This window comes from Salvelinus fontinalis, chromosome 38 (genome assembly GCF_029448725.1).
Source record: "Salvelinus fontinalis isolate EN_2023a chromosome 38, ASM2944872v1, whole genome shotgun sequence".
In the NCBI taxonomy this organism is placed as follows: domain Eukaryota; kingdom Metazoa; phylum Chordata; class Actinopteri; order Salmoniformes; family Salmonidae; genus Salvelinus; species Salvelinus fontinalis.
The window spans coordinates 20,489,372-20,517,314 of NC_074702.1; the positions used below are offsets into that span (position 1 = coordinate 20,489,372).

General features: G+C 42.2%; 1 protein-coding gene and 1 pseudogene across 7 annotated transcripts; one reads left to right on the forward strand and one right to left on the reverse strand.

Moving 5' to 3' along the window:
• Positions 1–802: 802 nt before the first annotated feature.
• Positions 803–10,099, reverse strand: LOC129838147 (protein piccolo-like; annotated as a pseudogene).
• Positions 10,100–11,790: 1,691 nt separating this feature from the next.
• On the forward strand, positions 11,791–27,883 carry LOC129838145 (dyslexia-associated protein KIAA0319-like). 7 transcript variants are annotated; one of them, XM_055904897.1, is made up of 18 exons: positions 11,794–12,237; positions 13,251–13,328; positions 14,038–14,696; positions 15,359–15,530; positions 15,695–15,757; positions 15,887–15,979; positions 21,153–21,285; positions 21,658–21,869; positions 22,057–22,222; positions 22,332–22,480; positions 22,763–22,914; positions 23,047–23,185; positions 23,315–23,474; positions 23,639–23,775; positions 24,000–24,122; positions 24,231–24,321; positions 26,081–26,172; positions 26,262–27,883. In XM_055904897.1, the coding sequence occupies exons 2-18, from the start codon at positions 13,277–13,279 to the stop codon at positions 26,417–26,419; spliced, it is 2,751 nt and encodes a 916-aa protein (XP_055760872.1). In that variant the 5' UTR covers positions 11,794–12,237; positions 13,251–13,276; the 3' UTR covers positions 26,420–27,883. The 7 variants fall into 7 exon arrangements, with proteins under 7 accessions (XP_055760869.1, XP_055760870.1, XP_055760871.1 ...); XM_055904895.1 differs by having other exon boundaries at positions 11,793–12,237; positions 15,695–15,979; XM_055904896.1 differs by having other exon boundaries at positions 11,793–12,237; positions 23,047–23,474.
• Positions 27,884–27,943: the final 60 nt, after the last annotated feature.

Genomic DNA, 27,943 nt, shown 5'->3' on the forward strand with positions numbered 1-27,943 from the left:
ATCAGAACTACCTCTAGTGGAGAGAAACCAGAACTACCTCTAGTGGAGAGAAATCAGAACTACCTCTAGTGGAGAGAAACCAGAACTACCTCTAGTGGAGAGAAATCAGAACTACCTCTAGTGGAGAGAAATCAGAACTACCTCTAGTGGAGAGAAACCAGAACTACCTCTAGTGGAGAGAAATCAGAACTACCTCTAGTGGAGAGAAATCAGAACTACCTCTAGTGGAGAGAAACCAAAACTACCTCTAGTGGAGAGAAACCAGAACTACCTCTAGTGGAGAGAAATCAGAACTACCTCTAGTGGAGAGAAACCAGAACTACCTCTAGTGGAGAGAAATCAGAACTACCTCTAGTGGAGAGAAATCAGAACTAACTCTAGTGGAGAGAAATCAGAACTACCTCTAGTGGAAAGAAACCAGAACTACCTCTAGTGGAGAGAAACCAGAACTACCTCTAGTGGAGAGAAATCAGAACTACCTCTAGTGGAGAGAAATCAGAACTACCTCTAGTGGAGAGAAACCAGAACTACCTCTAGTGGAGAGAAATCAGAACTACCTCTAGTGGAGAGAAACCAGAACTACCTCTAGTGGAGAGAAATCAGAACTAACTTGTTTGGTATGGGGTTCTTCTGTGCTATTTTTACTGAATGGTTGGGTAAGGCTGTTAATACACAAGAAGTTCACTTTGTGAGTGCAAAATGGTATAGATCTGTTACAGTAACAGCAAGTTAATTAACTGTTCTCTAAAACAATACAGCCTTTGTGGTGGAATTATTGTAATCAAAAGGAGAGACTTCTAGATTTCTTCAAAAAAATCAATTTTATTATTTAATTAGTGCAGTAATGGAGCTGGTCGGTAACCACCCCTGGAGCTGATCACTGAGAACTCAATCAGCTGGTTTTAGCCACAGTATTTTATAGCAAAGTCCATCCTCCTTCAGTTTACATGACAAACAACAGATGTATGGAATGGGTCACAAGGTTAAGATTTGTATGAAAGATACTTATAATTCACAATAGACAGTATCTGCTGTAAAAACATGAGAACTCATTGTGTAGAGACCGGTGTCTGGCCCCCCAACTCCATACTGGAGCCATCTCCCCCTGGTACCCCAGTACAGAAACATTAACTCATGCTCTGGAATGCGGTATCACCCAAAGTCATCGTAAATCTTCCAGAGGCCCATCCTCAGTAGAACACACACAGATGAGCGTACTAACAACCCCTTATTCTGTTGCTTAAAACAACCATTTGATGCAATAAAAGTATTATAACACAATCTTGCATTTTGCTTACACCTTGCAAATTAAAATCACATAGAAAGTCATTTTAAAGTGGGTCAATACAAATACTTGTCTGGAACAAAATGAGTTTTTTGAAATTGGCTTGATGCTGCTTTGATGTTTAAAACAGTGATAGAAAATAACCAGATACTGTACCCTGGAGGGTAGCCAATAAAGTGTCTGCTTCCAAGTCCAGAGACAGTATGAATGTGCCCTTGAATAGGGTACATAACCTGTTGGCACAGACAAATATGTGGCTGGATAAATTAAAAGTGTGCCTTGGAACAGCAGCAGTTGCCAAACATAGAAATTGAAGTCATGAATCACTATTGATGCATTCATAATCCATAATCCTAGGACTAAATCTCGAAATCTCCCAATGTACATAAAGATGGGCAAATATTTCTATGCTGTTCCTGGTTGACATGACATGGACATCTAACAGGCAGTGGCTCGGGTGGTTGTTGTCCTTGATGATCTTTATGGCCTTCCTGTGACATCGGGTGGTGTAGGTGTCCTGGAGGGCAGGTAGTTTGCCCCCGGTGATGCGTTGTGCAGACCTCACTACCCTCTGGAGAGCCTTACGGTTGTGGGCGGAGCAGTTGGTACGGCTTCTATCTCAAGGCCATCAGACTGTTAAACAGCCACCACTAACATTTAGTGGCTGCTGCCAACATACTGACTCAACTCCAGCCACTTTAATAATGGGAATTGATGGAAATGTATGTAAAAATGTATCACTAGCCACTTTAAACAATGCCACTTAATATAATGTTTACATACCCTACATTACTCATCTCATATGTATATGTATATACTGTACTCTATATCATCTACTGCATCTTGCCATCTTTATGTAATACATGTATCACTAGCCACTTTAAACTATGCCACTTTATGTTTATATACCCTACAGTACTCATCTCATATGTATATACTGTACTTTATACCATCTACTGCATCTTGCCTATGCCGTTCTGTACCATCACTCATTCATATATCTTTATGTACATATTCTTTATCCCTTTACACTTGTGTGTATAAGGTAGTATTTGTGGAATTGTTAGGTTAGATTACTCGTTGGTTATTACTGCATTGTCGGAACTAGAAGCACAAGCATTTCGCTACCCTCGCATTAACATCTGCTAACCATGTGTATGTGACAAATACGATTTGATTTGATTTGATAACGGTTCCCTTTGTATCATTCAGGTGTTGCTTGACTGAGAAGTTTTATGACAAAGGTCCAGAGGAGACCCTTGTGGTCGCTGGTAAAGCGTTGACAGTCATCCAACCTCTTCAGGCCCACCAGGGTCATGCCATCTGGGCTGACCTTTGACCCCTCGCCGGCCTGCCTCAGGAAGATGTGGTCGAAGCGCAGGCGTGCGGGGAAAGGGAGGTCATTGTTGTCATTGGTGACACAGTCCCAGGTGTACCGGCAGTCTCCGGCTGGCCCAGGGACTCCCATACGTCACAGATGCTCTCAGGTAGACCGCCCTGGTTCTTCACCTGGAAACACACTCAGACACGTTGCAGACATACACACATGATGTACATGTCAAACACATCGCTCCCTCTCTCACTGTCTCACCTCCCAGTCCCTGAGGTTGGTGTCTACCCCAAAGATGACGCTGTGGTCCTGGGGCTGCTCCCTCATTGTCTTCCACACCGTCCTCAGCTGGTTCTGGCGTTCCAGGGATTGGGGCTTCATGATCTCCATGTGGGACGTCATCACACACAGCGGATGGCCAAGGAAAGAAACCTGGTCCATGACAGAGAGAGCAGAAAGACACTGAGTAGGGGCAGAATCATAACTTGAGATCTGCATGTGTAACTTGAATATCTGTGCACATTTTCTATTACTTAATGACATTTGATGGAATGAGAGATGACAGGAAAAGACAGAGCAAGGTACAGAGAGTGTTCTTACATTGGCCATAAGCATGTTTCTCCTCATCTCTGTGGGTAATTCACTATGCTACTCTCCAGAAGTTGAACTCTGGACTTCCTCAGCAGTATGGCAGTAAAATAGCTTCTGTCACTACCTGGGATGGACCATATCAACATAACACAGGAAGGATGACCATAAACACAGTCATATAAATACATAATTACAGTCATATAATCCACATCTGGCCAAAGAAAAGCTAGAAATTCTCTCAAATGACAAGACTTTATAATGACTGAAAAAGTATTTATAATGCTATTGCTTACCCGGCAACAGGTGATATGGCTTCAGAACCTGCTGTAAAACCTGGTAAATTGGTGAAATAACCTCTTGCAGTAGCACAATGTCAGGATGGTACCTTCAAGGGAGAAAGAACATGAGAAATCAACACAACGCTATTTCACTGCTTAAGATGTTGTTTAATGACTTGTAAACATATCATTTTGTTCTGTGACTTGACCCGACAGTTAATGAAAATAAATAACATTGTTTTTGATGGATAATAAAGGTTTATATGTATATGTGCAGTTTTAACAGGGAGGGTAAAAAGCATTTACTGCGTGACAAAAGTGAATTAGAAAATTGTGCCGAAGATGAATCTAGGACAGACTTCAAAAGCAATGGGCCAAAATCTCATTAACTGTGACGACTGTCTCCCTCCGATTAGTCACAGCTTCTCTCCACGCAGTGGGAGCTTGGGTTATGGGAATGACACACAAACTTCTCATCCTAAAAACTATATGACGAAATGTGTTGTGTGTTGATGTGACTCACTCGATCAGGTAGTCCAGTAGCCTTGAGAGACGTTCCTTGATATCGTTCAGGTCCAGGCCGTCTATGTTCCAGGTCAGAAGGGAACGTTTGTTTGGATCTCCCTTTTTCTTAGGTTTGTCCTCGTCTGGAGATGACTGTGATGACTGATCTGGCTGTTCTGGTGATGACTGTTGTGGAGATGACTGTTGTGGAGATGACTGATCTGGCTGATCTGGTGATGACTGTTGTGGAGATGACTGATCTGGTGATGACTGGTGTGGAGATGACTGATCTGGCTGATCTGGTGATGACTGTTGTGGAGATGACTGATCTGGTGATGACTGGTATGGAGATGACGGATCTGGCTGATCTGGTGAGGACTGTTGTGGAGATGACTGATCTGGTGATGACTGGTATGGAGATGACGGATCTGGCTGATCTGGTGATGACTGTTGTGGAGATGACTGATCTGGTGATGACTGGTATGGAGATGACGGATCTGGCTGATCTGGTGATGACTGTTGTGGAGATGACTGATCTGGTGATGACTGGTGTGGAGATGACTGATCTGGCTGATCTGGTGATGACTGGTGTGGAGATGACTGATCTGGCTGATCTGGTGATGACTGTTGTGGAGATGACTGATCTAGTGATGACTGGTGTGGAGATGACTGATCTGGCTGATCTAGTGATGACTGGTGTGGAGATGACTGATCTGGCTGATCTAGTGATGACTGGTGTGGAGATGACTGATCTGGCTGATCTGGTGATGATTGTTGTGGAGATAGCACTGAAAGGAGCGTGGCTGGGTTTTGATGCCCTGTAGATGGTTGGGCAGGGTTACGTTGTGCTAGTTTGGGTTGCTTTGGGATAGGTTTGCTCTGGTGTAGGTTTCTCTCGATTAGATTGCCCTAAGGGTGGGTCAGGTTGCACTGATAGGAATTGAGCTGGGTTAGATTCCTCTGATTGTGGTTGAACCAAGACAGACTGCAATTGGGTAAATGTTCCCATCTCTCCCTCCTTGTCCTCCATCTTCTCGGCACTCCTCTTTTTCTTTCCTCTCTTCTTTCTCCGCTTGGAATTTCCAGAGACTGTAACCTGTTGGAGGGAGTCACTCGTCTGGTTCTTATTGCCATCTGCTGGCCTGTTTATGTAGGTGTCATTAGAGGATCACAAGAGAGGAATTAGTTAATCAATTATGAATGGGAAAATAGACTGACTTTACAAACTGCCAGACACCTATAATAATATGGCCACTGATTTAGTAGATGCTTTCTTTTATCCAAAGTTATCTCTAACACTATTCAGTGTTGTATGTGGCTCGTGCAGGAATCAAACCCACCACAAACCAGGTGTTGTCACACTGTGCCCCTGTTGTGCCGAAAAGCTCCCCCTGACCGAATTTGCCCCTCCCCTCGCGTGAACGCGCACGCACTCAATTCTTCATTGCTGTGAATTGCTTGCTAGTTGAGATTTCTGATCACGTTAGACTGCGTTTCATTTGATTTTTTATGTAATTTTGATCACGGGGGAGGCACTAGTAATGTCTGCAGTTTTCGGTTTGGCTATTTATTTCAAGTGTATTAGTCTATAAATAAATCTCTTTGCCAAAATTCGTCATCTCTCCCATGTCATATTCGACTAGTAGTTGGTCTGAAATGTTTATTGCTTGCCTACATTATACTCCCTCCTCTATGTTTAATATAACACACATACATTAATTAATAATTTTGGTTGCCTATCCGGATGTGAAGTTTATTCTATAGAAAGTATTTGACTGATTTGTGCCGCAGAAAGTATTTGACTCTAGCCACAAAATTAAGGAAATTAGAAAGGGGGGAGGATTTTGGCAAGCCTATTTTCTTGCCTGCCCGAAATTCTCCCCCCCCCCCCTTTCTATCTTGGAACTGCAAGGCCTGACACACTTCAGAATAATTTTTGGTGACCTATCATGCCCTCTGATGTGTGCCATAGGAAGTATTAGACTAGTCACAAAAGGAAGTGGTTATTTCAGCAATAATAGTTTTCAGAGCCCTCTACTGTTCTCTCTACCCATCCCTCAATCCCCCATCCCATCGTTCTTTTCCCTCTTTACACTTTTTTCTGTTTTAGTTTTTAAGAACGTAGTTACAGTAGTAATAATAAAAAAATAATAACAATAAATCAAAAATGTGTAATCTGGGCGAAAAATAAAGTTCAAATATATAAGTCAACATGAGTGCATATCCATAATCACAGTAAACTGTTATAATAGAAAACAATATGATATTTTTTTATAAATGTATAAAAATATAATAAACAAAACTGCCTCTATAAAGAATCCTCTCCCCAATAGCTCCCTTCGCCCTCAATAGGTCACCCCCAGCACCTCCACCATCCCCATCAACCTCCCCCCACCTCTCAACCACAAAACACAATAATGACAATAATAATAGAAATTAAAATACAACAAAATATATACCAAGATATATATACACATACACACACATGTATAGTACATATACATAAACATATTCACAGGACACTCAACTTATCTCTTATCATTTTTCCTACATCAGATATGCAGGTGACATTTCCACTTGGATGACAGCACATAATCAGCAAGACGGAGATGCTCTTCATCCGAGGGAATGCCTGCCCATTCTCAGATGTTAGATCATCCCAGATGATCACATGTCATTTACATTCCAGCCCTTGTCAGATCCAGATTTGACTGCTTCAACTCACACCCTGCTGGAATCCCTGCATTCTCAGATTCCCCTCTGTTATTAATCTCTATATTGTAATCAATAAAGTGTTTCAAAATGCTGTACCTTTATTAACATATAATGTTCAGATCATTCCTGTGAGAGAAGGGGTGTAATATCTTCAGATGGGCGTGTGGTACCCTTCCTCACCCATGCCAACAAGATGTTACTTGTGGGGTATTTGCCTTGACAGTAAGTATTCGAGTATAAGTAATGTACAATTAACCTACTGGAAGTATACTGACTAAAAGGCAAAACAGAGCTGTCAAATTATATTATAGCTGTGTCGTTGTATACTTGCGAATTAGAATCTTAAGTGTAACATAATTTTGTTGGGGAAAACTGAAATGCCCATCAAACTTTTTTCCCCCGTTTGCTGAATGTGTTCTGAAAGAGGAGTCGATTGTCTTTTCAAATACGGACAAAGATTTTAACATCATGAGAGAAGAAATAGCAGTCACTCTCCTCCAAAACACTGGTATGTTCAATTTCTAATTTAATATAATTGTAGATAAAAAAAACATTTATATGGATTTTTCAAGGTCATCTTTGATCCAACTTCTGACTATATGGCCACTAAAACACATGTATTTAAATAATTATGTTACAAGAAACCTATACTATTCCCTTGTTCCCTGTTCCCTGTTTGCTCAGAAAAATACATGTAAGGATGTATAAACTACTTGACATTATGTTTTGCTAGAAGACCTGAGCCAACTGTGGGGAGGTGGACAATAATGAGGAAGACACTAACTGAGTAATTGCTTGTTCACTTCTAAAGGCACATTTTTACCAGTACGAATTTGTATAAGCAGTAACGTTTCTAGAGGTAGTATTATCTGCTTTGTCTGATAATGAAATGATTGTAACTCAAGAAAATGTATTTAATGTTTTAAATATATTAACATTTTTCATCATAAATTTCAGATTGGTTGTGACCGCTGCCCACGATGGTTCCACCAGTCCTGTATGAAAACCATCCCATCATTGGAGGATTATGTCTGCGCTGCCTGTCAGGACTAGGTTAGGCTTGAGTTCCAGGCGACGGTATCACCTGGAAAACTTTCCATAAAAAGTGGAATAAATGTTCAGTCGAACTGTTGCAGCTTTCCAATATTTGTTTATGTTATTTATTGTCTTTTTATATTTGATTTACTGTCATTTTATATCTTATTATGCAATTATCAAAATTAGAGGTTGACCGATATCAAGTTTTCATAACAATCGGTAATCGGCATTTTTTAAGAATGCCTTTCTTAAAATCAATACACAGAAGTATATTTTTCTAAGCCTGCATATTTAGTTAAAATAAATTCATGTTTGCAGGCAATATTAACTAGGGAAATTGTGTCACTTCTCTTGTGTTCATTGCACGCAGAGTCAGAGTATATGCAACAGTTTGGGCCACCTGGCTCGTTGCAAACTAATTTTACATAATTTTACATAATTATGACATAACATTGAAGGTTGTGCAATGTAACAGCAATATTTAGTCTTAGGGTTGCAGCCCGTTCAAGAAAATACGTAACGGTTCCGTATTTCACTGAAAAAATAAACGTTTCGTTTTCGAAATGAGTTTCTGGATTTAACCATATAAATGACCAACAGCTCGTCTTTCTGTGTTTATTATATTATAATTAAGTCTATGATTTGATAGAGCAGTCTGACTGAGCGGTGGTAGGCGGCAACAGGCTCGTAAGCATTCATTCAAACAGCACTTTACTGAGTTTGCCAGCAGCTCTTAGCAATGCTTGATCACAGCGCTGTTTATAACTTCAAGCCTATCAACTCCTGAGATTAGGCTGGCCAAACTATAGTGCCTATAAGAACATCCAATAGTCAAAGGTAAATTAAATACAAATGGTATAGAGAGAAATAGTCGATGCGTCATAATAACTACAACATAAAACTTCTTAACTGGGAATATTGAAGAACTGGGAATATTGAACCACCAGCTTTCATATGTTCTCATGTTCTGAGTAAGGAACTTAAACGTTAGCTTTTTACATGGCACACATTGCACTTTTACTTTCTTCTCCAACACTGTGTTTTTGCATTATTTAAACCAAATTGAGCATGTTTCATTATTTATTTGAGACTAAATAGATTTTATTTATGTATTATATTAAGTTAAAATAAGTGTTCATTGTTCATTCAGTATTGTTGTAATTGTCATTATTACAAATATATATATAAAAATCGGCCGATTAATCGGTATCGGCATCGGCTTTTTTTGGTCCTCCAATAATCGGTATCGGTAATGGCATTGAAAAATCATAATCGGTCAACCTCTAATCAAAATGTGTATTTCTTATTTAATGTTTGTTAACAAACTTAACTTTCTGTGATGTTTTTGTGTCATTGTGTGATAATATTTGTGTATTATCATTTTTTTCTTAAACATTACAAAATGTGATTCTGAAGCCAGGCCTTACAGTCCCAAGATAGAAGGGGGCGGAGGGCAGAATTTCGTCAGGCAAGAAAATAGCCTTGTCGAACCCCCTCCCGCTTCTAATTTCCTTCATTTTGTGGCTAGGGTCAAATACCTTCCGTGGCCCACATCAGAGTCAAATACTTTCTATGGAACAAACTTCACGTCAGGATAGGCAACCGAAATTATTAATTAATGTATGTGTGTTATATTAAACATAGAGGAGGGAGTAAAATGTAGGCAAGCAATAAACATTTCAGACCAACTACTAGTCGAATAAGACATGGGAGAGATGACGAACTTTGGCAAAGAGATTTATTTATAGACTAATACACTTGAAATAAATAGCCAAACCGAAAACTGCAGACATTACTAGTGCCTTCCCCGCGATAAAACTGACATAAAAAATCAAATGAAACGCAGCCGAACGTGATCAGACATCTCAACTAGCAAGCAATTCGCAGCAATGAAGAATTGAGTGCGTACGCGTTCACGTGATGGGGGGTGGGGGGGGGGCTTTTCAGCACAACACCCCCACCGAGCCTAGTATAACCTATCGTAAACAGATCTGGCTTGTCACTTACCTTTTCACTGAGTCTTGTTGCTTGTCCCCCATCTCTGTTCACCTTTTCACTTTTACACAGCCGTTTCCCCCACAGGTACAAATACAAACTGCATCCAGCTCCACTTACTCCCAACTGACAGAGCAGGCCTACAGGTCCTTTTCAAATAAGGTGACATGTAAGTTAGGCTGCTTACTTAAGCCTACATGCTATATAGTAATGCAGATGTTCAAATTCAGACTATAAAAATAAATACAACTATTTTCATGACGGACCGTGGATTGCAGTGGAAATTCAGTCTGGAAACGTTGGTTTCGATTCTTCGTAAATACGCCCCTCGAGAGAAACCATGGAGTCATTGGGTGAAACTGAAAGTGAACCGACAAGGGCCGGACAATAATAATAATAGGTGTTCTAATTTTTTGTTGTTGTTTCTTTTTTGGGGAGGGGGGGTTCTGTACCAACTCTGTTGATAGTCCTGTTTGAAAATCCAATAAATATATGGATAAAAAAGTAGTAAATTATAATAATAGGTATAATGGTGAGGATGTCTTAAATATCTTATATGCCTATACCCATAAGGTTCATTATTATCTTTGAACATTAAATTATTCTGTATACAGTACCAGTCAAACGTTTGGACACACCTACTCATTCAAGGGTTTTTCTTTATTTTAACTAATTCCCACATAGTAGAATAATAGTGAACACATCAAAACTAAAAAATAACACATATGGAATCATATAGTAACAAAAAAGGTGTTATATTTTATATTTGAGATTCTTCAAAGTAGCCACCCCTTGCCAAGATGACAGCTTTGCACACTCTTGGCATTTTCTCAACCAGCTTCATGAGGTAGTCACCTGGAATGCATTTCAATTGACAGGTGTGCCTTGTTAAAAGTTAATTTGTGGAATTTCTTTCCTTCTTAATGCATTTGAGTCAAACAGTTGTGTTGTGACAAGGTAGGGGTGGTATACAGAAGATAGCTCTATTTGGTAAAAAGCCAAGTCAATATTATGGCAAGAACAGTTCAAATAAGCAAATAGAAACGACAGTCCATCATTACTTTAAGACATGAAAATCAGTCAATCCGGAAAATTTCAAGAACTTTTAAAGTTTCTTCAAGTGCAGTCGCAAAAACCATGAAGTGCTATGATGAAACTGGCTCTCATGAGGACTGCCACAGGAAAGGAAGACCCAGAGTTACCTCTGCTGCAGAGGATAAGTTCATTAGAGTTACCAGCCTCAGAAATTGCAGCCCAAATAAATGCTTTACAGAGTTCAAGTAACAGACACATCTCAAAATCAACTGTTCAGAGGAGATTGCGTGAATCAGGCCTTCATGGTCAAATTGATCAAAAGAAACCACTACTAAAGGACACCAATAATAAGAAGAGACTTGCTTGGGCCAAGAAACACGAGCAATGGACAATAGACCGGTGGAAATCTGTCCTTTGGTCTGATGAGTCCAAATTTGAGATTTTTGGTTACAACCGCTGTGTCTTTGTGAGATTCTTTGGGAGCATTCTGCAGCGATATGCCATCCGATCTTGTTTGGGCTTAGTGGGACAATCATTTGCTTTTCAACAGGACAATGACCAAAAACACACCTCCAGGCTGTATAAGGGCTATTTGACCAAGAAAGAGAGTGATGGAGTTCTGCATCTGATGACCTGGCCTCCACAATCACCCGACCTTAACTAATTGCGATGGTTTGGGGTGAGTTGGACCGAAGAGTGAAGGTAAAGCAGCCAACATGTGCTCAGCATATGTGGGAACTCCTTCAAGACTGTTGGAAAATCATTCCAGGTGAAGCTGGTTGAGAGAATGTGCCAAGAGTGTGCAAAGCTGTCATTGAGGCAAATTTTATTTACTTTGAAGAATCGAAAATGTATTTTGATTTGTTTAACACTTTTTTGATTACTACATGATTCCATGTGTTATTTCATAGTTTTGATGTCTTCCCTATAAATCTACAATGTTGAAAATAATACAAATAAAGAAAAACCCTTGAATGAGTAGGTGTGTCCAAACTTTTGACTGGTATTATATATTGAAGATATGTCGCCCCCTTCCCCTGATATATCCAGCTGGCGACACTTCCTCCCCTTGCATGGAAGGCAAGCCACCGAGGCCAGTCAGGGATGGTGAGCAGCATGACATGAGCAGCTTTTCCCCGAATATCAGTGCGCACTAATTTTGCTCAGCTGCAGAGCAAATTGCCTCTCGAGACCTACCACCACCCAGTCGGCTGCGCCCAAAAGAGCTACAAAGGATGTCTACCGGTAACAGCAGCAGGGGAACAGTGGAGAAGGATGGTGCAGTAGCTGGCGTGAACAAGACTGTAGCAACCCAGCCGAGCTAGGCGTATTTCGACTGCACATTGTGTGAGCGCCGGGAATTTACACCCTCTCTACAAAATGCCAGCATAATTTGTCTTATCGACTGGAACAACGACTTTCACTTCTACCGCTATTTGGATACATTGTTGCACCCGTCATCCTTGGTGAGTGTCTCGCGTGTAGCTACATCTTTCGTAAGTGCTGTATGAGCAGTAATGGAGGGCTTTGAATAGTTGAACTGCTTAGCTTGCTCGGTAGTATCTATTTAAATTCGATATCTTGTTGTAGGCTACACATTCGAACCATGTTATCCCCTCAACAACCGTGAGGTTAGTAGGCTAATGACGTTGGCTTCTAGAATACTGTGTTGCAGACCCCAGTCTAGAAAACAGTTGGTTGCGTCATCATCAAATACCTCATGAAACCTTTTTTCTCCACCTTCCCTCAGTTGCTGTCCTTGGTGCTGGAACAGCGTTTTATAATACAAGGGATGTGGATGGAGAAAGTAAAGGAAATCAGCTTGTTGACTTTATTGGATGTAGTGTTTTAGTGCGACCACACATTACCAATATGTTAGATTTACTCATGATTAAGTAATTGGTTAATTCATTTGTTATTTAGAGAGCCTTCTATGGTGTCAGCTTATTCAGTGACTTTCTCAGCATGGTAGGACAGATAATGGGGATCATTCCTGAGTTCAAATTCAATGCTTTGTCCTGAGTTCAAATACAGTGACCAACAGTGACCCGTGATCTGTAGCCCTATATTAGAATCACACTTTATCCTAACCAATACCCTTAACAATTAGCTGAAACAACTTAAATATATGATCATTGTTTACCTACACAGTAAGCAGAAGCAACAAACCAGTAAGCACACAGTATAGTGACAGTAGTAACAGGTTCCCACCAGTAGAGTCCACCATGGAAGGTATGGGCAGAGAGCGGTGCTGTGTCATCCTTGCCAAGGTAGCATGTGGTTTTACACGGAGTCACACACGATCCACTCAACATGAGGCAGGAGGATACTGACAGTCATTCTCTGTGGGTAGGAGAGTCCATGTTGCTTTTGTGAGTGAGTATCAAAGTGGTCATTGGTAGATACAGTAGGTGATGTGTGATTATTATTAATATCTGGGACAATGAGTAATGTGTCTGTGATTTCTTCTGTGTTCCAGGTTTAAATCAGTCTGTCCGGTGCATCATGCAGACAGGAGCTCACCTGCTTCTCTGTCTCATCCTGCACTATATGGAAGGTTAGGGGACATCTTTAAAATTACATTCTTGTGAATGTACCTCATGTTAAATTCATATTTTTGCTGGGTGTTCTATGTTGTATACTTGTATTGTAGCATAAAGTTAACAAATAGAAGTCATGTTTGTATTGAGTTTCTGATTCCCATGTTGTCAAAAAGACAATGGTTTCACAAGAGATGCTTTCGGGGGTTAAAATGAACAATTAATAACAGGATAATGAACCCAAATGTGCCCTTTAAGTACCTCCAAAAAGCTTATTGATTCATTCTAAGAGTGGCAGTATATTTGGGTGATGTTTACCAGGATCTGCTTGTGCACTCAATATCCCCTTATGAGAGCAGCAGTAGAATTGCGTTTGCTGTTATTGAGTCCATTTGTTCATTAACGTAAACTCTCCACTGTGACACAAAGAAAGCAGCTGATGCCTTTTCCCTATCTTATCAGATGATATTGTTGAGCTAAGATGTGAGTTAGGTGGGGGTGAGATGTGAGCTAAGATGTGAGTATACCTAGGCTCACAGTATCAGCGAAGTGATCACTGAATAATTCATGCTAGTTTCCCTCCGTTTAATGGTTCCATCTGGTTGACGCCTTAGTGGAGCATGTTGGAAGGTGACTCTTTCTGATTTTATTGCTGACCTTTACTAAATATGAGCAAAGTATAAGCAAAAGCTGTTTTACCATATATCTCTGTGCTCTGTACCATAGCTGCAGAGGCGTCACAGTGCTGGCAGGGTGCGACCTACTCAGAGGCTGTGGTCTCCCCGGCCCTGAGGAGCAGCAATATCTTGCGGGTGCCAGACGTGTCATCTCTGGCGCAGTGTGCCGGGGCGTGTTGTGATGTGCCCGGTTGTAACCTGGCCTGGCTGTTTGAGCATTGCTGCTACATCCTCAGCTGCCAGCAGAGGGAGAACTGTCAGCCCAGACAGAGACCTGGAGCTGATTCCTATATGGCCTTCCTGCAGAGAGGACCCCCCCATTCCCTGCTGCTCCAGTCTCTGGTCAGGGGGGAGCCCTACCCCAGTCGCTGGAGGCCCCGACCCTCTGGGGACGTGGAGGCCCTGAAGGACCTAGCCCTGTTAGATGGGCCCCAGACGGATTTTGGTGACCCAGGTGGGATGGATTTGGAATACCCTGAGAGTGAACTTGGCCACGAGGATAACGGTGGGGATCTTCCAGATTGGCCTGCAGCATTGGAAGGGAGGGATGGTTTCAACCTATCGGAAAGTGAAGGCAGGTTAGAGGGGCTGAGATTTGCAACAGAAGGGGCTGAGGGTAGCCTGCCCAGTCCTTCCACTGGGGCGACAGTCAACCAGGGGGCACCCCCCGGTGAACCCACGCCTGGCGATACACCTGAAAACAAGAAAGTAAGTGTCAGATGGAACAATGGGCAGGAATCATGACGCAACAAGAAATGATGGCATGGAAAGGGTTGCAGGCAGTGTGAGGACCACATACATGTTTGTCAGGACATGATGGAAATGATACTGAGTTACATAGATGTTCTACGTTCCATTGATCCAATACAGTGATAAGGATTTAGGTAGCTCACAATTAGTGAACAAACTGGCCATGAAAAAGCAGTCTAAAATGAAGGCAGACAGTTGGAAATATCTCCTGTAAGGACAGCTGGAACATTTTAAATAGGCTTACTTCCCTGAGGTATGATAAACGGTCACCCAGCTGACAGTCTGCATATGTGTGTGTGTGTGTGTGTGTGTGTGTGTGTGTGTGTGTGTGTGTGTGTGTGTGTGTGTGTGTGTGTGTGTGTGTTATTACAGTGGCATTTTGCTGACTCAACTGTTCTGTAGTCACATTCACTCAGCGCACCTGACCTTCACGTATCCTTTGAGGATAGGACACACTGTAATCCACATAGCTTCTCTTGCTAATGTAGGCTTGTCAGCCATTCCCAGGAGGGGGATTTGGAGAGAGTGTTAATTTGTGAATGAGCCATACAGATTCTATATTAGAGAGTCTTCATTTACTAATACGAATAGTAATGTATTTTCTGTTGTTTTCATTGTAGGATAGTGAACTACAGAACACATCCTTGGCCAGCTCAGGGCCAACATTCACGCCCAAACCACAGAATGACAGTGTTCACTCCTCCCAACCGAGCCAAATAAGGACTTCCCATCCCAATAAAGCCCCATCTCATCTGTCCAGTACTGTACCCCTGACCACATCCACACAGACAGGTACTGCAATAGGTTTTTGTTCATTGGATTTTTTAAACCTTTATTCCTGATTGTAGGTAGTCTTTAATATTCTTTGTTCCCCCTGTTACATAACCTGTTTCTATCTCATATTTTCTTGTTTTATTCTCAATCTCTTGTCTCTGTATAATCTGACAATCCTGTAGAGCTAACGTTGCCCAGGGACACAGTGGAGCTGGTAGCCTCCGTTGGCCCAGAGCCCCAAACTGGTACAGTCACAAACACAAGGGTTTTTACAAGCATGATCGGAAGTTTATTTCCTGGATTAATTAGAAAGGGCACACAGCAGTCACACATTGCTGACAGTCCTAATGGATGGCATATCTCTTACCTTACAGCGGCGAGAAGGAACCACACCCCCAAAGCCGTCACCCTCCCAGTAACCGAGGTCGTGTCACTTCCTGCCAGCTCAACCATCATCAATGGCAGCCGTATGTATGAAATAGTTGGCTTTGGATGGTGACTACCCTTACCATAATTTTACTCTTTACTTTTAGAGTAGGCCTACTAAAGATAAATATATATATCAGATGAATGATCAGTCACAGCTCCGATGTACCATAAAACACACTAATATGAATACAAATACTACACACTGACTGTGTGTGGTTAATGTAAAAGTGTATTTTCAAACTGATAGATGCTGCAAACCTAAACTTAAAAGCAAGTGTTGTTAGTGCTTGTGTGTGTATATGTGATTGGCTATGTGGCTGAGTGCAAATTCATATGAGTAAATATCAATGATTCTCGACTTCTTCTGGCTGGGAGGGATATTGAAGAATCGTTTGGATTTGTAGTTGAGTCCTACTCGTTCCATCTGGCTGGCTGTTCTCTTCTGTCCCCTGCTAGACTCCCCTGAGGTACAGGTTGAGCTTCCTCATTCCATCTGGCTGGCTGTTCTCTTCTGTCCCCTGCCAGACTCCCCTGAGGTACAGGTTAAGCATCCTCATTCCATCTGGCTGGCTGTTCTCTTCTGTCCCCTGCCAGACTCCCCTGAGGTACAGGTTAAGCATCCTCATTCCATCTGGCTGGCTGTTCTCCTCTGTCCCCTGCCTGACTCCCCTGAGGTACAGGCTGAGCTTCCTCGTTCCATCTGGCTGGCTGTTCTCCTCTGTCCCCTGCCTGACTCCCCTGAGGTACAGGCTGGGCTTCCTCGTTCCATCTGGCTGGCTGTTCTCTTTTATCCCTTGCTGATAGACAATTTATCTGACGTACTGGCAGAGCCCCCTTCCATCTAGATGGCTGTTGTCTTCAGTCTGGGTTTTACCCCGTTGCAGCTTGAGGATCACTTTAGGCCTCTGCAGCTGGCTCTATTTCTTTTCCAGTTCTTTTCTTTTTATTTCTGTATTTTTTTTTTTTACTTCCAATCAAATCAAATGTATTTATATAGCCCTTCTTAGATCAGCTGATATCTCAAAGTGCTGTACAGAAACCCAGCTTAAAACCCCAAACAGCAAGCAATGCAGGTGTAGAAGCATGGTGGCTATGAAAAACTCCCATAGAAAAGCCGAAACCTAGAGAGAAACCAGGCTATGAGGGGTGGCCAATCCTCTTCTGGCTGTGCCGGGTGGAGATTATAACAGAACATGGCCAAGATGTTCAAATGACCCTAGCCCCCCGACACATAAACTACTGCAGCATAAATACTGGAGGCTGAGACAGGAGGGGTCAGGAGACACTGTGGCCCCATCCGATGATACCCCCAGACAGGGCCAAACAGGCAGGAAATAACCCCACCCACTTTGCCAAAGCACAGCCCCCACACCACTAGAGGGATATTTTCAACCACCAACTTACAATCCTGAGACAAGGCCGAGTATAGACCACAAAGATCGCCAACCCAGACAGGAAGTGTGACCGTAGCGTACGTGTAGGTATGTACGGCAGGACCAAATCGGAAAGATTGGTAAGAGCAAGCCCATGTAATGCTTTGTAGGTTAGCAGTAAAACCTTGAAATCAGCCCTTGCCTTAACAGGAAGCCAGTGTAGGGAGGCTAGCACTGGAGTAATATGATCACATTTTGGGGTTTTTGGTTCTAGTCAGGATTCTAGCAGCCGTATTTAGCACTAACTGAAGTTTATTTATTGCTTTATCCGGGTAGCCGGAAAGTAGAGTATTGCAGTATTCTAACCTAGAAGTAACAAAGCATGGATACACTTTTCTGCATTATTTTTGGACAGAAAATGTCTGATTTTTGCAATGTTACTTAGATGGAAAAAAAACCTGTCCTTGAAACAGTCTTGATATGTTCGTCAAAAGAGAGATCAGGATTATTTGAGACGACTGTACAACCATCAAGATTAATTGTCAGATTCAACAGAAGATCTCTTTGTTTCTTGGGACCTAGAACAAGAATCTATGTTTTGTCCGAGTTTAAAAGTAGAACGCTTGCTGCCATCCACTTCCTTATGTCTGAAACACAGGCTTCCAGCGAGGGCAATTTTGGGGCTTCACCATGTTTCATTGAAATGTGAAATGTGTGTCATCCGCATAGCAGTGAAAGTTAACATTACATTACAATCCAATACATTTTGGATTGTTCTTATTTTCCTCAATTAAGTTGGAAAAATAGGATGATCGAGCAGCAGTGAGGGCTCTTCGATACTGCACGGTACTGTCTTTCCAAGCTAGTCGGAAGACTTCCAGTTTGGTGTGGCGCCATTTCCGTTCCAATTTTCTGGAAGCTTGCTTCAGAGCTCGGGTATTTTCTGTATACCAGGGAGCTAGTTTCTTATGACAAATGTTTTTAGGGTTTCGACTGCATCTAGGGTATTGCGCAAGGTTAAATTGAGTTCATCAGTTAGGTGGTTAACTGATTTTTGTCCCCTGACATCCTTGGGTAGGCAGAGGGAGTCTGGAAGGGCATCAAGGTTGGGTTGTCTGAGAATTTATAGCACGACTTTTGATGATCCTTGGTTGGGGTCTGAGCAGATTATTTGTTGCGATTGCAAACGTAATAAAATGGTGGTCCGATAGTCCAGGATTATGAGGAAAATCATTAAGATCCACAACATTTATTCCATTGGACAAAACTAGGTCCAGAGTATGACTGTGGCAGTGAGTAGGTCCGGAGACATTTTGGACAAAACTCACTGAGTCGATGATGGCTCCGAAAGTCTTTTGGAGTGGGTCTGTGGACTTTTCCATGTGAATATTAAAGTCACCAAAAATGTGAATATTATCTACTATGACTACAAGGTCCAATAGGAATTCAGGCAACTCAGTGAGGAACGCTGTATATGGCCCAGAAGGCCTGTAAACAGTAGCTATAAAAAGTGATTGAATAGGCTGCATAAATTTCATGACTAGAAGCTCAAAAGACGAAAATGTTGCGGTTTTTTTTGTGAATTGAAATTTGCTATCGTAAATGTTAGCAACACCTCCGCCTTTGCGGGATGCACGGGGGATATGGTCACTAGTGTAACCAGGAGGTGAGGCCTCATTTTAACACAGTCAATTTATCAGGCTTAAGCCATGTTTCAGTCAGGCCAATCACATCAAGATTATGATCAGTGATTAGTTCATTGACTGTAACTGCCTTGGAAGTGAGGGATATAACATTATGTAGCTATTATGTATACTATTTTGAGATGTGAGGTATCACAATCTCTTTCAATAATGGCAGGAATGGAGGAGGTCTTTATTCTAGTGAGACACCGCCATGTTTAGTTTTGCCCAACCTAGGTCGAGGCACAGACACGGTCTCAATGGGGATAGCTGAGCTGACTACACTGACTGTGCTAGTGGCAGACTCCACTAAGCTGGCAGGCTGGCTAATAATAATGTTACTACTTAGCTTCGGCTGGTGGAGGTCCTGACGAACCATTTCCAGATAAAGCGTCCGGAGTGAAAAAAAGTTGAGTGAGGGAAAAACGCAAAATATAAACGGTAATTAAAAAGTAAAAACCGTAAAGTTGTCAGGTAGCAAAGTAAGGTTAGCAACAAAACGCACAGCAGCACGTAAACAAGTCTGCAAGTTGTGACCGGAAATGACACCAATCATCCAATCTTTTCATTTCTTTCTTTGTTAAGTTGCTCAGCTACTTCTCTGTCAGTGGGCAGGAAACATGGCCATGCACCTGACTGGCACTGCCCTCCACATGCTGCACAGCACTCTGGGACAGGACTGGACACTGTGAGACCCACTGGGACAGCTTAGGACATGACACAACTGTCTGAGATGAGCCTAGGCAACCAACCTTCCTCAGGATCATCCTGATTTCATTGGGGTTTCTGGGGTCAACAAGCAGGATCGACTCATATAGGACTTTAGCCTTTTGGGGCTTTGACGGGTGGTGCAGGTCACCAGTAGCACTGTGAGCGGCTTCGCCCTTTGAGCCAAGAGATGGAGCTGTGACTTTTCCCCTTGGAGACCAGAGATTTGACATGTAGGCCACTGTCACTTTGGACAAAGTGATTCTCCTCTGACTTAGACATATGAAATGTGGGGAAAATGTTGATTGAGGTTACAAGTTGAATTTACATTATTTCTTATAGCTACAATACATACTGTTTGCTTGACATTGAACGACTCTGTGAGGACTTATGGGCTATTCCTAATGAACATTAGAGCATATTGTACAGAATTTCTTTCAGGCCGAGCTAGCCTACTTTAACATAACATTAGGGTTGCATTTTAAAAGAAACAATGTCAAATACTGAAAAATGAGATACTAGAACAAAACATCCTAATAAGAGGGCAACAAAGAAGTGGCCATTTCCACCGTGGGGTGTATATTCTACTTCTAATCGCCTTATAAACGAACAATTGCTATATTATTGTAAACAAAATAATCTATCTGTTTCAGATATTGTGTAATTGAATAGTTTGCATATTATACTATATAGCTGGGGTGGCAGGTAGCCTAGTGGTTAAGAGCGTTGGGCCAGTAACCGAATCCCAGAGCCGACTAGGTGAAAAATATGTCGATGTGCCCTTGAGCAAGGCACTTAACCCTAGTTACTCCTGTATTTCGCACTGGATAAGAGTGTCTGCTAAATTACTAAAATGTAAATGTAAGACCATATTCATTCAATCGAGAAATGGTTTTCGTATCAGTGTGTTCTTTCTTTTCCAAGTTTGTAACAACCTCAATAAATAATTTGTTTTAGCTGTTGGGTTCATGTATTATCTAAATATTTATCATCATGACAGTAACCCAAAATGAAAAATGGAAAGGAGAAATGTTCCCCTGTGGATGTTGAGATGCTGCTGGACATGGTGTTGATGAATCAGTAGAGGGCAGTCTTCCTCTTGTCACTAGAGCAGTAGTATCAGACAGATGAATGAACATTACAGATCGAGGAGTTTAGTCTAATATCAAAATACTGGACTAAGAGCCATTAGGGGATGCACACAAATGCTCCAACATTTATTGATGTGAAACGTAAACAATGTTTCAATCGAGGGTGAAGATCTGTTTTGGGTCGTAACATTGTCTTACTGCTGTATTTAAATAACGTTAGCCAGTATTTCAATCTGTTGAAGAATTTGAGTCTGCAAGTCCTATCCAATTATTTGACTATGAATTCTATCAAGCACCCACCTAATGATATATTATGTTGTCCGTTTGTCCTATCTTGTGTTTGATGGTCCCTCGCAGAGAGTTCTGATGATGGAGTGATCATCAGCCATCACTGGGAGCAGGTTGGAGGTCCATCCATAGAGCTTGGAGCTTTCTCGGACACACAGATTCTCAACCTATCCAACCTTGCCCCTGGGGAGTACACGTTCAGGTATGGATAGGACCTCTGTGGCCTAGACTTGGGGTCCAATTTAATTTAATCTCAGTCAATTCAAGGATTGGAATTCAAACAATGAATGGAAGACACAATAGTTTGGGTATGCTGCTATACATACCATGAAACACAGGTCAGACTGCACTAATAATTACAGTATATGGTCTCTATTAATCATAGTTGGTGTTTAACCAACAGGAATACAGGACCAAAGGTTTTCTGCCTTTAGATAGTTATATCTATGAATGAAGCCTCATGGAAACGTGACATAGATACTGTGTAAGCCATTACCACCAATGTTTCCCCCACCACTACAATACAAGCGTACAAGATTAGCTGGATTCATCTTGAATTCATCTTTTTTTCCAGGTTGACCATTACAGATTCTGCCGGGTTGTCAGACTCCACCACGGCTACAGTGAAGGTTATTCAGCCAGTGGAGAATGACCGACTGCCCTACCCCAGCCATGACACCCTCACTCCCACCTCCAGCCCTGGCCTTGCTGCTACCCTGGCCCACAGACAGGGTGACCCTACTGCAGCCACCTCCTCTGTCACTACCGCTGCCACTCAGATGACAGGTAAATGACTAAAGGACAGTATTAAGATTATAACAGAGTACCAGATATGTTTTACACCATTGGATTGTCCTCAGGCAGTTTACCTCAGGCATTCCTTTACATTAGTCCACCTAGTAGTAAACCCAAGGGTATCAAAACATGCATAGGACATGTTTCAACAAATTATCTGTTTTGCTCTGTCCCATAGAGAACAAAAGCACCCCCATAGCTGAGGTCAAGGAGTCAAACGGAGCCCCTGTGGCTGTAGTAGGTCCTAACAGGCAGCTGACCCTCCCAGTGACCAGCGTTACCCTGGACGGAAGCAGCAGCACTGATGACCACGCCGTCACTAGCTACCACTGGGACACCATCAGGTACCAATGCTGTTCATATAGGTCAAAGGTTGTGTCCAGAAAAGTCTATAAAGATATGAAGAACAAGCTGAAGAGCTTTCTCATCATGTTTTTCTGTGTTGTTTTGTAGAGGTCCTCCAGGGTCAAGGACAGAGGGTTTGGACAAGCCTGTAGCCATAGTAACGGGCCTCAGAGCGGGCCGCTACACATTTAGTCTGACTGTGAGTGACCAGGAAGGGCTGACAGACAGTGCCTTTCTCACAGTCAGGGTTCAAGAGGGTAAGAAAACACAGGTTGGCATTTATTGGGATGACTCATGTACTAGAGGCAGCTCTGCAGAGTGGTCCCTAGCTGGCACAGCCACAAAGCAATAAAATGTGACTTTAAACCTAACCTTAACCACACTGCTAACCCTAATAATAATCAATGACAAACGTCAACCTGCTAAGAAAACACACAATGATTCAAACACAGCAAAACTGTTCAAAACAAGATGAGACATCATCACCCAGGCTGGTTGAGCATGATGGTACTCATCTATAGCCTGTTGTCCATCCTCAGCCAGAAGCCTTCCCCCTGTAGCACATGCCAGCGGCAGCCATACCCTCACCCTGCCCAACAACTCCCTGGTGCTCAGAGGCTCAGTGACGGATGGTGACCCAGCCGAGGTGCACTTCCTCTGGGTCCGGGACAGTCAGAGCCCTGCTGCTGGGGTGAGTGAGAGGAGTCTTGATACTTAGGTATACGGTAAATATAGTTTGAGCTTGTAATATGCTGTTAGCTATACTGGTAGGAAGTAGGAACTACTTTAAGGTAGGAACTACTCTGTCCTGTTGTTTCCCCAGGACGTGCTGTATGGTTCGGAGCAGCAGGCCTTCTTGTGCCTGGCCAACTTGGTGGAGGGCACCTATCTGTTCCAGCTGCATGTCACAGACACCCAGGGACGCAGCAGCACCGCCACAGCCACCGTGGAAGTGCGGCCAGGTAGATGTGTGTGTGTTCTCAGACTGTGTTTCCCCACGGACCATGACGAGCATGAGGAGGAAGAGCTGAACAGCACGTACAGCATATGTGTGTTCTGTCAGAGTGGGTATGTTCTCTGTGTGTCCACAGACCCTGGTGGTCGTGAGGAGGTGGAGGTGGAAATGTTGGTGGCGCTGGCCCAGGTGAGTGTGTCACAGAAGGACACGGTGCTCAGACAGTTGGCAGCACTGCTCCACGTCCTGGACAATGACATCCACCTCAGGGGCCTATGGGGACACTCAGATCTCAGGTACTGCCCAATGCAGCAAACGCATACAAAACATACATGGTTGTGTTTTTACACATTGTATTACTGCATTGTGTGTGTGTGTGTGTGTGTGTGTGTGTGTGTGTGTGTGTGTGTGTGTGTGTGTGTGTGTGTGTGTGTGTGTGTGTGTGTGTGTGTGTGTGTAGCACAGTGCTGAGGTTCTCAGTGCAGGGTCCTGAGAGGCCAGTGCCTGGTCCTAAACTGGCCAGTGTGCTGCGTGGTCAGCTGCTGAGGGAGAAGACTGACTACCTGCTCTTCAGAGTCCTTCGAGTGGATACAGTCAGTGAGTACCACAACACAGAACACCACATCTTACCTTATCATATCACATTATATCAAAGCCTGTTACAATGTTATAACAATATTATAGACCATCTCTGATTATATTACATGAGAGATTAAATTAGACTAGATCTCATCACTTGGTGAGTAAGAAAGCTGTCTGTCTTTGTCCTCTGCCGTGGTGTATGCTGATCCTGTTTGTGTATTGGTGTTCACCCCACACAGTGTGCTTGCTCCACTGCTCGGGCCGTGGGACGTGTGACCCAATCACCAAGGAGTGTGTCTGTGACCCCTTTTGGACGGAGAACGTCATTCGCAGGTTCTTTGGCGATGGAGAGAGCAACTGTGGTGAGCTATGTTCATTCATCGGTCCTGAGAGGATGACATAGTTTTTGCCCCGTCTGCTGTGAGATGCTACATTCACAGTTAGAGTCCTTTCTCTCTTCTGTTTGGCAGAGTGGCGGGTTCTCTACTTCATCCTGTCCTTCTTCATGGTCATTGTCTTCATCGTGACAGTCACCTGGGCGTGTGTGTACTGCTGCAAAAGGTGACTTTTCTTTTCTTGCTCAGACACACAGCAATGTCCTATAGAGATTTTATGATTAGCTGTTTGTTAAGGGCCCAGTGCAGTAAAACATGTGATTTCCTGTGATTTATATATACACTACCGTTCAAAGGTTTGGGGTCACTTAGAAATGTCCTTGTTTTTGAAAGAAAAGCAAATTTTTTGTCCATTAAAATAACATCAAATTGATCAGAAATACAGTGGAGACATTGTGAATGTTGTAAATGACTATTGTAGCTAGAAACGGCAGATTTTTTAAATGGAATATCTACATAGGCGTACAGAAGCCGATTATCAGCAACCATCAGTCCTGTGTTCCAATGGCACGTTGTGTTAGCTAATCCAATTTATAATTTTAAAAGGCTAATTGATCATTAGAAAACCCTTTTGCAATTAGGTTAGTACAGCTGAAAACTGTTGTTCTGATTAAAGAAGCAATAAAACTGGCCTTCTTTAGACTAGTTGAGTATCTGGAACATCAGCATTTGTGGGTTTGATTATAGGCTCAAAATAGCAAGAAACAAATAACTTTCTTCTGAAACTCATCAGTCTATTCTTGTTCTGGGAAATTAAGGCTATTCTATGCGAGAAATTGCCAAGAGACTGAAGATCTCGTACAACGCTGTGTACTACTTCCTTCACAGAACAGCGCAAACTGGCTCTAACCAGAATAGAAAGATGAGTGGGAGGCCCCGGTGCACAACTGAGCAAGAGGACAAGTACATTAGAGTGTCTAGTTTGAGAAAGTCGCCTCACAAGTCCTCAACTGGCAGCTTCATTAAATAGTCCCCACAAAAAACACCAGTCTCAACGCCAACAGTGAAGAGACGACTCCGGGATGCTGGCCTTCTAGGGAGAGTTGCAAAGAAAAAGCCATATCTCAGACTGGCCAATAAAAATAAAATATTAAGATGGGCAAAAGAACACAGACACTGGACAGAGGTACTCTGCCAAGAAGACCAGCATCCCGGAGTCGCCTCTTCACGGAAAAGCAGCCGACAAGTTCTCAGCATATGTGGGAACACCTTCAAGGCTGTTGGAAAAGCATTCCAGGTGAAGCTGGTTGAGAGAATGCCAAGTGTGCAAAGCTGTCATCAAGGCAAAAGGTGGCTACTTTGAAGAATCTTAAATATAAAATATATTTTGATTTGTTTAACACTTTTTTGGTTACTACATAATTCCATATGTGTTATTTCATAGTTGTGATGTCTTCACTATTATTCTACAATGTAGAAAATAGTAAAAATAAAGAAAAACCATGGAATGAGTTGGTGTGTCCAAACTTGACTGGTACTGTTTATATACAGTATTTCCACACTATGAGGTTGGAATAATACTGTGAAAATTATGATATTGCCATTTTAGTGTAAGAGCTGTTTGAAAAAACTGCCTGAAATTTCTGCCTGTTTTGGTTGGATGGGGTTTTGGCCTGCCTGGTGACATCGCCTGGTGGTAAATTAGTTAATAGACCAATAAGAAAGAGAGTTCCAAACCTATCTGCCAATAACAGCAAGTTTTCAGTTTCCCCCTCCCCACTCAGACCACTCCCAGACAGTCCTAGCAAAATTGTTGCTTGAGAAATGGTTATTAGCTAACAAGTAATTTTTTGTATCTTTTAGAATATTTTAATTGAAAACAATCACAGTAAGGTACTTAAATGTTACCTGGAAATTATTTGATATTGATATTTTTTTTATAGGCTTCATTGGAACTTTAATAGAAATGTGTTTTTTATGTTTAGGAGGAGTCGCACTAAGGTGAGGAAGAAAACCAAGTACACTATACTGGACAACATGGACGAACAGGAGAAAATGGAGCTAAGGCCCAAATACAGTAAGTGTCTGTTTTTTCAATCAACACATTTCAAACATTCCTGTTTTTGGTGACCCTGCCATGATCTACCCGGTCTGTTCCCTTCTCAGACATCAAACACAGGAGCACGGAGCACAACTCCAGCCTCATGATGTCTGAGTCAGAGCTGGACAGTGACCAGGACACCATCTTCAGCCGAGACCGACCGGTCCGGAGCAGAAACCGGACCAATGCTCAGGCTGCCCGCAACGGGAACACCTTCGGATGAGCAGGAACACACGGAACTGGGGTGGTTATCAGACAACATGAGTGAAACCCACTTTTGTGATTATAGCAGGGGTGCACAGCTCGAGTCCTCGAGTGCCATAGTGTCTGCTTGTTTTCGGTCTCGTCTTCTATTCAAATAATGGTTTCAACCAGGTGTGTACTTTCTATGACATTCATTGGACAACTCAGCACCAGGGAGATGTGAAAATCCAAGGGCTGTAGAATACTAGAGTTGGGCATCCCTGGATTCTGGGAACTAACAATAGCATTGAGTTTACATGCATACAGACTGTTTGAATGATTCGACACCAAGTATGAAGGTGCTCTTTGTGAGTAGCACAGTGAGGTTCTGTGGCCTCACATACTTCTACAGATAACCAGATTGGTGAATGTACATACAACTATCCATTATGCATACTAGTCTACCGACTACTACTGACCTTTAACTTTGCCTTGTTATCCAATAATGTTTTTTTTACTGTCTTTATTTGATAGGAGATGGAGACAAGCCCAACCCTGGTTGTGAGCGTCTGGCGCCTCTCCTGTAAATGATTTGTCAAAATGGCTTGAGTGCACGTTTGGGGAAAAGTCTCATAATTCTTATGTTTACTCCCCAAAGTCCATCTTGTGATGCTACTCGTGAATGATTTAATCAGAATCTAACTCAATTTCTCTGTGATCTCTCTCTATGAGTGTCTTGGACTTTGACACAATACAACACAGCATTTTACTGTATCTGAACTACTGTTTTGAGTTAGCGCCCTTGTCCTCCAAACTAGTTGTATAGTTTTGGTATCCTTCTCATTTTAAAGCTTTTTATGCTAAATAAGCATAATGGGTCTCATAAATGGGCCTGAAGAAACATAACCAGGCATTTCATGGGACAATCAGGTGCCAAACTCCACTATGCACCATAAGCCTGTGGCTGACAGAGACCCTGTTCTATCCAAGTACTTGGCAAAGCATCCTTTCTTCCTTCCCTTGGTAAGATCTATTATCTAACTTGAACATGGTGGGTGACATGCTTTCAATCAGTAATTCCTTTGTGTAATGATGGATGTTTTGCCTCCTGAATTCAGTGTCAGAGAATGTCTGCTTACATGAGTATAGTGCAAAATAATGATTGACAGGACAGTCAGGACACACAGTTTAAGAGTTAAGAAGAGGACTGTTGGATTTGATAAGTAACGTTACTATGCAGGACAGGTAGCCATTGATGGAATGGATAAAATACTTTAGACATTATAGCAACATCAGCATGTCCAATGGTTGCTTTACATTTTTTGTTCTCGTAAGCGACTGGGGAGATATTTCCCCAATATGGACGGAAACACTAATAGTCATGGATTTTTCCCATTACACCACCCAATTTTTGGTATATACTTTGGTTTACTTAACTAATTACAGCTACCAATGTTTTTACAGATAATATATTGCCGGAAATAAAACAAATGCATCAAATCAATGAACAGTGTACTGAATTCTGTGTAATTTTCTTTCCTGTCCAAAATGAATAGTAAGATGT